This window comes from Argiope bruennichi, chromosome 9, assembly GCF_947563725.1.
Source record: "Argiope bruennichi chromosome 9, qqArgBrue1.1, whole genome shotgun sequence".
Lineage (NCBI taxonomy): Eukaryota > Metazoa > Arthropoda > Arachnida > Araneae > Araneidae > Argiope > Argiope bruennichi.
In genome coordinates, this window is record NC_079159.1 from 33413572 (window position 1) to 33427035 (window position 13464).

At 25.9% G+C, this 13464-nt stretch overlaps 1 protein-coding gene across 1 annotated transcript in view; it reads left to right on the plus strand.

The window, feature by feature from the left end:
* The window catches only part of LOC129984918 (sialin-like), a 28488-nt gene extending 15689 nt beyond the window's left edge, over window positions 1-12799 (plus strand). Inside the window, exon 9 of the mRNA XM_056094867.1 lies at window positions 12633-12799. Coding sequence (XP_055950842.1) covers window positions 12633-12799 — 167 coding nt within the window. The remainder of the gene's footprint in view (window positions 1-12632) is intronic.
* Window positions 12800-13464: the final 665 nt, after the last annotated feature.

Below are 13464 nucleotides of genomic sequence, written 5' to 3' on the forward strand. Positions count from 1 at the left end.
AACCAGGTTTGGACTATATGGTGGTTGTTACAGTAATTTGAATCCCATCTCTATTGTTTTGACCGTCCTTTGGGAAAAATATGGCCGAGCATTATCTTGCTGCTGGATGACAACTTTTTACAGTTTTCCCACGACGATTGGATCTGATCGCAGTTTCAATTTCAGTAAGTTTAACACTTTCCGCGAACAAAAAGCAAACTACTACCTTCATTTCCTCATTGGTGCATTTCGACAAAGGGCTAACAAGGGAATAAACGTGACACGTTGCATAAAAGTGTTGCCAATTACACTAATTCAGCGCAAGATACTAGCAATGTTACCAAACCCTGGAAAGAGAAATTGTCCCTTTAATTTTTGACATTCCTCGTAGTTACAGTTAATTAAAATGTGTTTAAAAATTACTAAATTTGAATAAAATGCAGATTTTTATGCAAAATGTGAATTCGTTGACATATTTTGTCTATTTTTAGCAATCGTTCAAACAGTGGAGTTACATTTATTATTGGAGTATAGGAATTATAATTTTATCCACTACAATTTTCTTAAGCTTTGGAACTTCCGATCTTCAGGAATGGGCAGTTGACGAAGATCAAGATGAATCAGATGCATCGAAAGAAAAATCAAAAGAAATGAGCATATTCCATGTGTCTTTAAAACCAGACGAAGAAACTTGATTGGATTAAGTTACTAAGAAACTTTCAACATTCCTAACGAATGATATCTAGAAAAATATTCAGTCCTAAAAAACAAATTGAATCAAAAAGCAAAACAGACAACACGCTCTTGGGTTCTTTTTATATCAATTGGAAATTTAATAACATCATTCACTAAATAATTTTATGATAATAATAATTCAATAAATATTTTTAATTAACTAAATGATGAGATTTAATAACATCATTCACTAAATGATGTTAATTGAATGATGAGATTTAATAACATTGTTCACTGAATGATGTTAACTGAATGAAGAGATTTAATAAAAACATTCACTAAATGATGTTAACTCAATGATGAGATTTAATAACACCATTCACAAAATGATGTTAACTGAATGATGTGATTCAAAGCATCGTTCACTGAATGATGTCAAGTGAATGATGAGATTTAATAACATCATTCACTAAATGATGTTAATTAAATGATGAGATTGAATAACATCGTTCACTGAAGGATGTTATTAAATTTCCTTTAAAAGGTTGTTTAATAATGAATGTTTCGATAATTGTTGGAGTATTTTTATAAAGATTTATACTGTATCAATTCAAAAATGCATTTAATTTATTGTATTTCATGCTACTTTTAAACGTTGAGTCCCAGATTTGTATTAAAAGTATTTATTATTATTATATGCCATCAGTGTTCTCATTAAAACTATTTATTTATTTTCATGCTGAGCTTCTCATTGTGCTAAAAATGTTTTTATGGGGAATTCGGTTTAGATAATATGATTACAATGCATTTTTTTAAAACAGGATGTACACATTTATTTCTTATCACAATCAATTTTGTACGAATTTCCATCATTTTTTTTCTAAAAGAAAAATGTTTTTATATTTTTCTGTTAAATTAATTATTTGTAAATATTACTGCTGGATATTTATTGTTTGAACTCGTTAGATATAATGTATTCATCCATTCTTTGCAGATTTTTTAATAATGTTATTGGCGATAGTGCTCGGGTTTTGTTTTTTATATCCTTTTATTTATTTTTATAGATATGAAATTCTAGAATCTATTTTTACTCATTTTGCAATGTGTCAGATTTTGATATTTTGTACGCATGTGTATTCGCATCATTGATAATACATTATTTTGATATTTATAGAACTTAATGATCAATTTTGTGTTTAGATGGTAAAATGTTGTTAAGCAATTTAAAAAAAAATTAGGTGGCTCCTATTTTAAGATTCAAAATGTGAAAGAAAAAAAAATCCCAATTTGTATTTTCCTTCTGTATATTCATTATTAATTTCTGTATATTCATTACCAACTAAACACTAAGGAACGAGACTCCTAAATGCGAAAAACTCAGTTTTGGGAAAAAGTATAATATTTTGCCATATGTACAGGTTGTTAATATATTAATTTAGTTAAATTTCGGATTCATGTGAGTGGCGCCACCACATAATAAATTTAATAAACAATAGATCTTAAAGTTCATTAATATTGTAGCAGCGAATAAAAAATTGTCCGAAAAACTACGTAGAATAAATAATTCTATTTTGTAGTACACTAATAAATATGCTTTTACACGTTTTTGTTTAGTTTGATTTCTCTCAGGTTTGTAATGATGGGATTTTACAATTGATTTTCTCTAGTTTAGTAATTGTTTGTACTAGAATTTTGTGAGTTTCACATTTTATATTCTCGGTTTGACTATACAATTTGAATATTTTCTGAAATTAATTATCAGCTACGTTTTGGATTAATATGAGTGTTATCATCTGGAAGTGAATTAAGAAACAATTGAACTGAACGCTTTTTAATGTTTGTTCCAAAGAATCATATAAAAATATTATTAAAAAGAACTTTAGATTCCTTGCAAATAGAGCCATCTAAATAAAGAGAATTTGAGAAACTATAGGTCTTATAATTGAGGAGAAAATAAATAAATCAAATTTCTGTTGATTAGTGCACCTATTAAAGCATGAGTTTAGACATTTTTATTTTATTTTTACTAAATTTCAGCGAAAAACAGCTATTATGATATTTTATTTTTACTGCAAAAGACTATTCTCTCAAGACTGAAGATACTTTGCTCGTAAAATTAAAAAGTAATCTAAAAAATTAAAAAGGGTAAATTTGTAATACTATGATAATCAATAAATTTACTTGAATTTAAAATTCGCGTTAATGGAGCTCCTTAGTTATGAATTTCAGAAATATCGATTGCAATATTCCATAATGTTTAATGATGAATTATTATTTATTGAGTAAAAAAAATAATAAAAAGACAAATTCCAATAAGCGGTTATCTGCTGTTTGATACATTAATAAAAGACCATTTTTAAAACTGTTCTTATTAGAAATTATTGTTATTAAATTTGTATAATACATAGATTAGACGTAATAGACTTTAGTATTAATTGTTTGGCATTTGAGGATAAAGTTTTTATCATTTTCATGCCCTTTGGATTCAAGAAATATCTCCAAGTTAATAAATATATTATATCGAAGACTCCACTGATTTTGCGTACCTTTTTCCTAAATTATTATATACGTAGTTATTAAATAATCATTTTATTCGGATAGGAATAATAAAAAATTTCACAGATATTGGATTTACTATTGAAAACTTTAGTGAGTATTTTACTATTCAAAAGTGAAGCAAATAAAGTTCATTGCACAAGAGACTATTAGCATTGCAAAAATGTATTCTAGAAAAATAAACTTATAGTATTACTTCTATAATATGTTTGTTGTCAAAGCAACAAATATGACACTTGAAATTTTTTTTTATGTATTGCATTCACAAAAATTAAATTAATAATTTTAAATTATCAATATTCTCGTTAATTTCTAGCAAAATAATATTTTTTAAGGTAGGTTATTTTTGAAAAGTCAATTTTTTGTGAAAAATTTATGAAAATTGTGATTTAATATTCTGAATGTTTGAATAAGCTTCTTTATAAAACCGTTTGAATTTTGTTTCTAAGTCTATTTTTTGAGAAATTATATTGATTTTTATAATTAAATTTACATACGATTTAATGCTATTTTATATCTTTATAAGATTCTGTTTTTTTCAAATTCTAATCTTTTGTAGGCATTATTTTCACGAAAAACCTCATAAATTAAAGTTTAATGCATATTTTTCGTTTACATTTTTGTAGTTTTTAATAGTAGTTTTTTTGTAGTAAACTTTTTTCAATAGGTTTTTAGTTCCTGAAGTGAAGAATAAGTAAGCTACTCATCTAAAAATATTTTATCGTTGTTGTGATGGTTCATAATGTGAAAAAAATAAGAAATTTCTTCTGATTTATTACTTGCAATCCAGTATTTAAAGAATTGATATAAATACGCTTGCCTTTTTAGTTCATGAGCTAGATAATATATATTTTACGCTGTCTGAAAAATTTGAAGCAAATCATTTGTTAACTTCTAAAGAAAAAGATTTTTGCTTTATACCTCTTTTTAATAAAAAAAAAAAAAAAAAAAAAAAAACACTTTATTTCCAATTTTTTAAAAAAACTATTGCCACTTTACTGGCACATTTTGGTTTCATAGACGTTTTTTCAATCTGTTTTTTTTCATGAAAAAATTCAAAAATATGCCTATTAGAGAATTTTTCAATCTGTTTTTTTTCATGAAAAAATTCAAAAATATGCCTATTAGAGAATTTTTCAAAAAATTTAGTCCAGATCTAATCACATACCTTAACTTTGTAGCCCGATATGTATGTTTACTTCTTTATACCAAGGCACGTATTTAATCATCTACATTATACCTTTTCTTGACATATTTTGAATTATTCTTTGTGGATACGCAAATTTAATAAATTATATATTTAATTGAAATTATAAAATCGATTCAGCATTGCGAAAATGTATCAACAACAACAAAAAAAAAATCTAGACTCCTTTGGTGAGTATTTCGTTAGATATATTATTTGTAATGCAAACAAAAATCAGGAATCTCTGATTTTACTTAATATTTATGATTTAATGCGAAATAAACAGAATTGAAAATAAAAAAAATCCAATGATATGTTTTAAAAAGTGTTCTTAAAAAATAGAAAAAATGTATATAAATCAGTCATTAGCTTAGTTGAAGTGTACAGGTATCTTTCATAACAGGGACTTGGAGGAATTTAGTTTGGAGATACAATAAAAAAAGTCAACTCATTATGGTAAGAAAATATGTTTTCTGCATGAGAAAAAATAATAAAAAGAAAAGAAAAGAAATCAAGATGATAATGTAATGAAATATATTCAGAAGAAAATATTCGTTATAAGTAATTTATTATTATCTGCTATTAAAGGAGAGAATAAAGTATATCATACTTACCTCGGAAATGGAAGATAAATTCCATAAAACTATGGTGTCACAAAATAAAAAATAAGTTTAATAAATTGCACAATTTTTGGATTCGATTAACAATTAGAGAGCAAAGGCCTGTTACAGAAAGGCTTATTATTAAAGGCCTTCAAATTTTAGTAATTCCATGAGCTAAGTATGAGCTGAATATGAGGATTACCTCATACTCAGAATAAATAAATTTGGAAATATGAAGTGTAGAATCGTTTTCAATATTATTAATTAATTCCCTCGAAATCTGAGTAGTGGTTTCAGAGAATTTTGAAGCTCCGAATTTACCACAAATTAATTTTAAAATGTTATTAAGTAAACTTTGAATGTCTGAAGAATAATATTATAATTTATTACATAGATATTACATAGATTTATTACATAAAATGACATTATAATTTATACATAGTTAATTGGCATTATTAAATATGTAAAATTAGATATGTACTAAAAATATTCATTTTGAATAAAACAAAGTTAGCTCCATAGATGTTAGACTTTATTTTATTTCTGATTAATTATATTCCATATTTCAACATATTTTTAGTTTATAAAAATATCATATTTCATAAATATATATAACAAATTCAAGAATGAAATAAGCAAATTTAGTAACGTTTCTTAGTAACAGATGGCGCTTCAATTGTTACTCAGCCGAAAACAGACAAATGCAAATTGTATTATATGATGAATTTATAAAGAAACAATTCTTTGGACGTATTTTTCAGTCGTGACTTTTCATCTCAGACGCTATCAAAAACATTCTTCGAAATTCAAAATATTTTATGTTGCAAAAATATTTCGCGTTTTTTTCGATAGTTGAAAATGAAGTAAGAAATCTGCGCTTTCCTGATGAATGAATGAATGGTAATGAAATTACAATGTAGGTTATTTAATAGGTTAATCAGTTTTTCGTGGCATGTAGGTCATATGGTACTTGACTAAATTAAGTAGTTTCAAGTACACAATGAATTAGACGGGGTAAAACTTTGAAAATAAAATATCTTTTCTGTCCGTCACAATCAATAATTAAATATATTGTATTGAGAAATTTATTAACATCATCACAGACTTGATTGGAATTAAACAGAAGCAATATTCCCGGAGATCACCATAACATAAAAATATCTAATATTTAAATAATATAAAAAATGTTAATCACAGCCCCTTTTATTACTTTGAGCAATATTACATGAATATTCCATCTTCCTTCAATCTTTCTGATAGAATATATATAAATATATATTCTATAAGTATAGATATATACGAATATTTATCTTCGGAATATACAAATGTTTGTCTTCAGAATGTATAAATACTTTTCTTCAGAATATAATAATATTTATTTTTAGAATGTATGAATATTTATCTTCAGAATGTGCAAATACTTGTCTCCGAAATATTCGAATATTTGTATAGAAGAATGTATTAATAATATCAGAATGTATTAATACTTATCTTCAGAATATACGAATATTAGTGTTCAGAATGTACAAATACATGTTTTCAGAATATGCGAATATTTGTCTTCAGAATGTTCAAATATTTATCTTAAGAATCTGCTAGTATTTGTCTTCGGAATGTACAAATACTTGTTTCCAGAATATACGCATATTTATCTTCAGAATGTAAAAATACTTGTCTTCAGAATATACGAATCCTTGTATTCAGAATGTACGAATATTTGTCTTCAGAATATACGAACACTTGCCTTCAGAGTATACGAATACTGGTCTTCAGAATATACGAATATTTGTCTTCAGAATGTACAAATACTTGTCTTCAGAATATGCGAATATTTGTCTTCAGAATGTACAAATACTTGTCTTCAGAATTACGAATATTTGTCTTCAGAATATACGAACACTTGCCTTCAGAGTATACGAATACTGGTCTTCAGAATATACGAATATTTGTCTTCAGAATGTACAAATACTTGTCTTCAGAATATGCGAATATTTGTCTTCAGAATGTACAAATACTTGTCTTCAGAATTACGAATATTTGTCTTCAGAATGTAAAAATACTTGTCATTAGAATATACGAATGCTTGTATTAAGGATGTACGGATACTTGTCTTCATAATATACAAACACTTGTCTTCAGAGTATACGAATATTTGTCTTCAGAATAAACGAATATTTGTCTTTAGAATGTATGAAAATTTGTAACACATTGGCATTATTTAAATATTTAATTGAATAAGAATAAATAAAGGAGAGTGATGTGCTAATACGGAAGTAGCCATATTTCATGACAATCTGATTTGTGAATGCAATAGTTAATGATTATAGAATTCATTATGTTATTTTGCGTGCTTTTAGTTATAAAATATTTAGCAGGATGAATCTTTATTGTTTGAAATGAATGTGTAAAATTCATTCGAAATGTAATTAATTGTACTTACTCCGATTTTGATACGTTCAAAAAATAACTAGACTAGATGTGGCTGAGAAGATGAAAAGAAGTTCGGAAGAAATTCATAGAATGCCTTTCATTCATAAAATATACGTTTATTAAAAAAGAAAATTTGTTAAGATAATGTTTTTAATTTTCTTTGACATTATCATTTCTAATACATACATCTAACATTCATTCATGAACAAACTGCTTTATATATTTAAAAGATATTTTATCTAACTTTCAAAAACAGCATTTCTTTCAAAGTACTCGCTTGTATTAGTTTTTAAAAAATTCTGTTTGTTTGGTATGAATTTGATTTAGTTTTAATAAAAACCACAAATATATTTTTATACAAAATTTTTCTCTCCATTTATACATTCTTTCCTATTTATAAATGAAAAGCTCACTATAAAAATAATAATGAATAGCTACTACTAAAAATAATACTTTAATTTTGATTTTTTAACGTATCGTTAGCATAATGAAAAGAGACATCTCATTTTTGTGCTTTTATTATGTCACTGGTTATTTTCACTTAAATATTTCTTCTATATTCGTTAATCAAGATATTAGTTTTTGAAGTAAAGTTCTCATCATCGTAAAAAAATTACTTTTCAAATATTCTATCATGTTCTCATCAGTGTCAAAACATTCAGCTTCTTTGCAACTTCCTTTGAAGTCTTGATTTTAAATATTCTTTATGTATCGCGTTTTCAAAAAATTCCGGTTTTTCGAAAATATTCTTTCATTTTGAATAAAGCTGTCTTTAAAAAAAAAAAAAAAAAAAAAAAAAAGAATCTTGCTTACAAAATTTTGCTCAGGGCGATTTCAATCTAAAAATTTGTTTTATTTTGTTGTAGCTTAATTATTTATTTTGGTTGCTTTTTAAAGGTAAGAGAAAAGACTGCAATATTTTTAATTTTAAGTAAACGCATTGCGAAAAATAATTACGGAATTATGTACTTGTTACAATTACTTAACTTGTAAAAATTATCAAAAAAGCGGAGCCTTTTATAAAAAAAATTATTAAACTACCAAATGAATTAGTTTTTAAAATTTAATTAACTTTTGTTTTTTATGATAATTTTCTGTATCGATGTTTTAAGAACTTAAAGGTTAATTTATCTATTAAAATAATTAAACTTTTCTTACGGGACGACACCTGGTAGAGAATTTGACAAACATTAATTTCAAAATTTCGTAAAATTTATAATAATGAAAGTAAGTAAGTAATAATACAGGAAAAGAATAAATAATGTAATAAACAGGAGAATCCTTTTAGCATGCTCGTGTAAATATGATTCTTAAAATTGTTTTCATTAAATTTAATTAATAGTGATTTTATAATATCTATAAATGATCTAGAGAAGAGTGGAGACTATTTATATAATCAAAATGGTGCAAAACTTGACCAAATAAAAATGTAAGCAATAATTTGAAATCATATCTGAAATTTAAATTTAAATTCCAATAATTTGAAAAAAAACTGTCTGTATTTTTCGATTATGTTTTTTTAAAAATTCTAAAATTCTAGCTAAAAAATCTTCATGAATCAAAGATAATTTTTAAAAGAGATTTATGAAGCAAAAGTATCAATTGAAACAATAATTGATTCTTTAAAAAAATAATAATATATTCTAAAATGTATATGAAAACCAACAAAATAGATATACAAACACTAGAATTCAGCGATGAATATGTAATATTAGACTAGATTACACGTCCTTTCTCCTCTAAAAGGAGATGAAAATGTGCTTAAGAAGCAGTGACAAATAATAGAAGGAGACGTGGACATGCAAATACCATTGCAACAAAACACTTTTGAAAGTTCCTAAGATAATTTAAATCAAATTTTCTACATATTTAAAATTAACTTGTTTCAAACTTTTTATCTTGAAAACAGATGTGAAATAGCCAATTGCAAAATGCAAGCTGCTAAATTGCTAATACATAAAATATGATATTTAGAGCAAACACATCTAATAAGCTTAAAAAAAATCTATTAATGCTTCCTCAAGAAGGTAGCTTTTAATTTTATGTTAATTAACTGTGATCACTTAATTGTATAATTTACTTTAGCATCTATTTTTTGGACTTTCATTGGCAATACAAATAGGTACTGACAATTCAATTCCAGACAAATGGCATGTTCGATATACGACTGTTTGCATTTTCAGTGATAATATATTAAAATGTTTCAAATGAGAGATTTTAGAGATTTTCTCCAAAGATAAATATTTGCTATTCAAGCTCATGATTTATGATGCCATTCATAGAAGTTTTCGTTCCTTATATGCTGATTAAAAATAGTAATAAAATGAGCAATTTAAAAATTCATATTTATAATTGTGAGTGCACCATCTGTGAATTAACTTTAATCTTTCAAAAATAATCGTTACACATTTTGCTCAAATAAAATTTGCAATGATTAATGAAGCATATTATTAATTACTCCATTCTTTCAAACAATATTTCACTACGAACTTTTAAAACCTTTACTACTACTACTATAAATACCTTCATATTAACTTCATATATTATTCATTTTAACTTCATATTTATATAACGCTCAACTTCATTCTAAAATGGTCTATAATTTCTTGATCAAATTTCCATTTTTTATTTAATTCATTCTAAACGAGCTCTAGAAAACTAACGCTCCTAGTGAAAGGATAAAAATCCCTAATGCTTATAACATTAGGTATCTATATATATATATATATATATATATATATATATATATATATATATATATATATATATATAAGTAATGATATTTTAAACTCTTAATTTAATCCAAATTAATTTCCAAAACTTTTTCTTAATTTAGACCATAGTAAAAGATTCTCTTATTTCCTGATCTCATTCCACTTAATAATTCAACTGCAGCTGTGTAAAAATTACTGCGCAATCAATTCTACTTATCGAGTGAAAGTGATACTTCCTTGCCCTTTTCAAAGTTCACCACGTGTATTGAATTGGCGCGTGGGCGGAAATACCATGTTATATATGACTAGTGATCATTTGTTTCGCTCTCCTTCTTTACTTCTGCTTTTGTGTCGCTAAATAAATCATGCATATATATATATATATATATATATATATATATATATATATATATATATATATATATATATATATATATGTATGTATGTATATATATATGTAGGTATCATTATTTTTTTTAATTGTTTTTTTTCCTAAAAACATTATTACAAAAACTGATGTTTACACTGCTTAAAACCACATACAAAAATGCCTTTCTAATAAGACCAAAAGACCAAAAACCAATTTAACTTTCGTACAACAGTTTTTCAAATTTTAATTACATTAAAAATTTTTTTTATAGAATCTACAATAAGATATATATTATGATGAAATTCATACTAGTTTCGTCAACCTATTCAATCTTGTGCTTTTGACAACGTTAAAATTAAGATTAAAAAATTGCATGCTTGGTTATTTAATTTCAAAGTAGGATTTTTATTTCCTCTTTTATTTCATAGTATATGTGTCAACGTTAACGTGTGAAATACAATTTTTAATAGAATTCCCATTTTTTTAATGAAATAACTAATCTTGATTTTTCAGTTATTTCATAGAATATCTAGTTACTTTATGAAATAACATATCATGTTCTATGAAATACATAATTTCATACTAGGTCCGTGCTGGAATATTGTTTGAAATGTCAAGAGCATGTCTGAATTAATACATTTTCATCATATTTACACAACAGCTCGAATAAATTTATGTAAATATAGGAAATCTCTCAATAATAATGAGGAAAAATGACATACTACGAACTAAAAAAATAATATGATCTAAAATGCAATGATCCAGTGTTATTGATTATTTTAAAGATTAATGTCTCCACTTGATGCCTGACAGTTAAATGATGTGGAAATTGAATGACAGGAGTGCAGAACTGCAACTTCACTGCCAGTTAATTATTTTAGAAAATGTCATAGCTTGAAAAAAAATGCGAATGTTAATTAATTTTCTGAATATTAGAATAGCTTTACATAGCTGCAATTCTTCTCAGAAGAAAATTAAAAAAAAGGACAGAAATTCAATTAAATTATTCGCAAAATAATGAGAAAAAATGTGAAATGAAATTATTAATATCTGTTGTGTCGTGTTATTAAAAATTTTATTTGGCTTATTTAATATTGAATTAATATTTCTTGATGAGATTATCTAATTTAAAGTGTTATTAGTTAAGTATTATTTATATTTTTAATGGAATTCAAATAATTTTTTGAATTTGTTCGAAATATACTTTTGTTAATACAGACAGGTTTTAAACATAAAAATTGATTATGATTCGAGTAAGAAAAATATTTTTTCAAAAGAATAATTGCTTATGATTCGTTGGATCGATTTTTATTTCAAAGTTATAAGACTTTTGTTAAGAATATATATAAAAAAATCATGCCGAGAAAAATCATGCTCTCTATCATTTGTTTATATCGTGAATTTTAAACGTTGACAATTGTTTCATCTATTTAAATTATAGTTTACAGTTGATGTATTCAAAATTGTTGATTTTCAGTTCAGTATATTTTTGAGAATAAAGACCTCTATTTTTTACTTTAGTTTATTTTTAATAACTTTTATCCGTTTTACTATCTATCTATCTGTTGGTACGGAAGAATTCTGCATGTAAAAAATTCCATAAATTAGGGATGTTTGTTGTTGTTGGGGGGGGGGGTGATGACAAAGTCAGGAGACCTCAAACAGCGATGCTCAGTAACATGAAGACAAAAAAAAAAAACCACAGATAACGAAATACTGTTGAGACGTATACAAGCAATACGTAGCTTCACTTAGAATAAACAGCTACCCACGTAGTAATCGGTAGTAAACAACCACAAGAACATATAAAGGGGCCATACAGAACTCAGCAGGAAGAGAGATTAACTATTATGTAAGCTCTCTCCAAACTAATGCTATTCTCCACTGTCTCCTTGCTTTAGCTGCACTCAATTGCCTGTTCACTAGTTATACGACTGGCTATTCAACATACGACTCGATGCTGCTTCTACACTAGACTGCAAGACTCAGCTCTCGGTTCAGTTCTCAATTTACAATCACTTGACCTCCACTCAACGCTTGCACTTAGCTGGGCTGTTTCAACTGATTCATCACTTACTATATATAAGAGTCAGCAAATTCAGTCTGCCTCCCTTTTATAGTTTCCGGAGAAGATCACAGAAGGTTCTCGAAGAAACAGCATACTTCGTCTCCTATTGCTCCTAACGTAAAATTTCCTGAAAGTTCTAGTATCAACAGTTTTCTTGCCAAATTAGTTGCTATTTCGCCAAATGATACCAAGTTTATCGGCAAGGCCGGAGGTCATTGATCCGACATCCATTCAGCAGCCCCCAATAGAGCTGTATGTAAAATTGTCTTTCTTACGATGGAGCTAACTGTAAGTAATACTGCAGATATTAATTATTACAGGAAGTAATATTACAGATTAATACAGGAAGGAATACAGGAAGTAACACAGGAAGTAATACAGGAAGTAATATTACAGATTCATAACAATATATATAACTGCATATGACACTATATGTATATAAGTTAATTTCATGCTGGCTGATAAAAAAAGTAATTTTTTTTAATGAAGGAATTTATTGATCGCAGAATATGTCAAAATGCAATACATATTAAAAAAATATCTGTTAGCTTAATTTTTTTTATATTTAACTACTTATCTATCCATAAATATACATATTAAGCGATGGATATAAAATATGAAGATATTTTCACATTTATTCATATTTCCCTAATAATTCCAAAGCACTTGCACAAATAGTTTTTGAGCTCGTTTCATAACTCAATACTTCCACTATCAAAACATATTTGATATTATGAGCAATTAAAATTTATATGCTAAAAATATTCACATTTCTTTGAATTTTTAAAGAATTTTCTGTATATATAAATTATTCCATTAATACTTTCTGACATGTTCTGCAAGTTTTATTTATGAAAAATAAATTCAACTTTTTTCTATAGAAA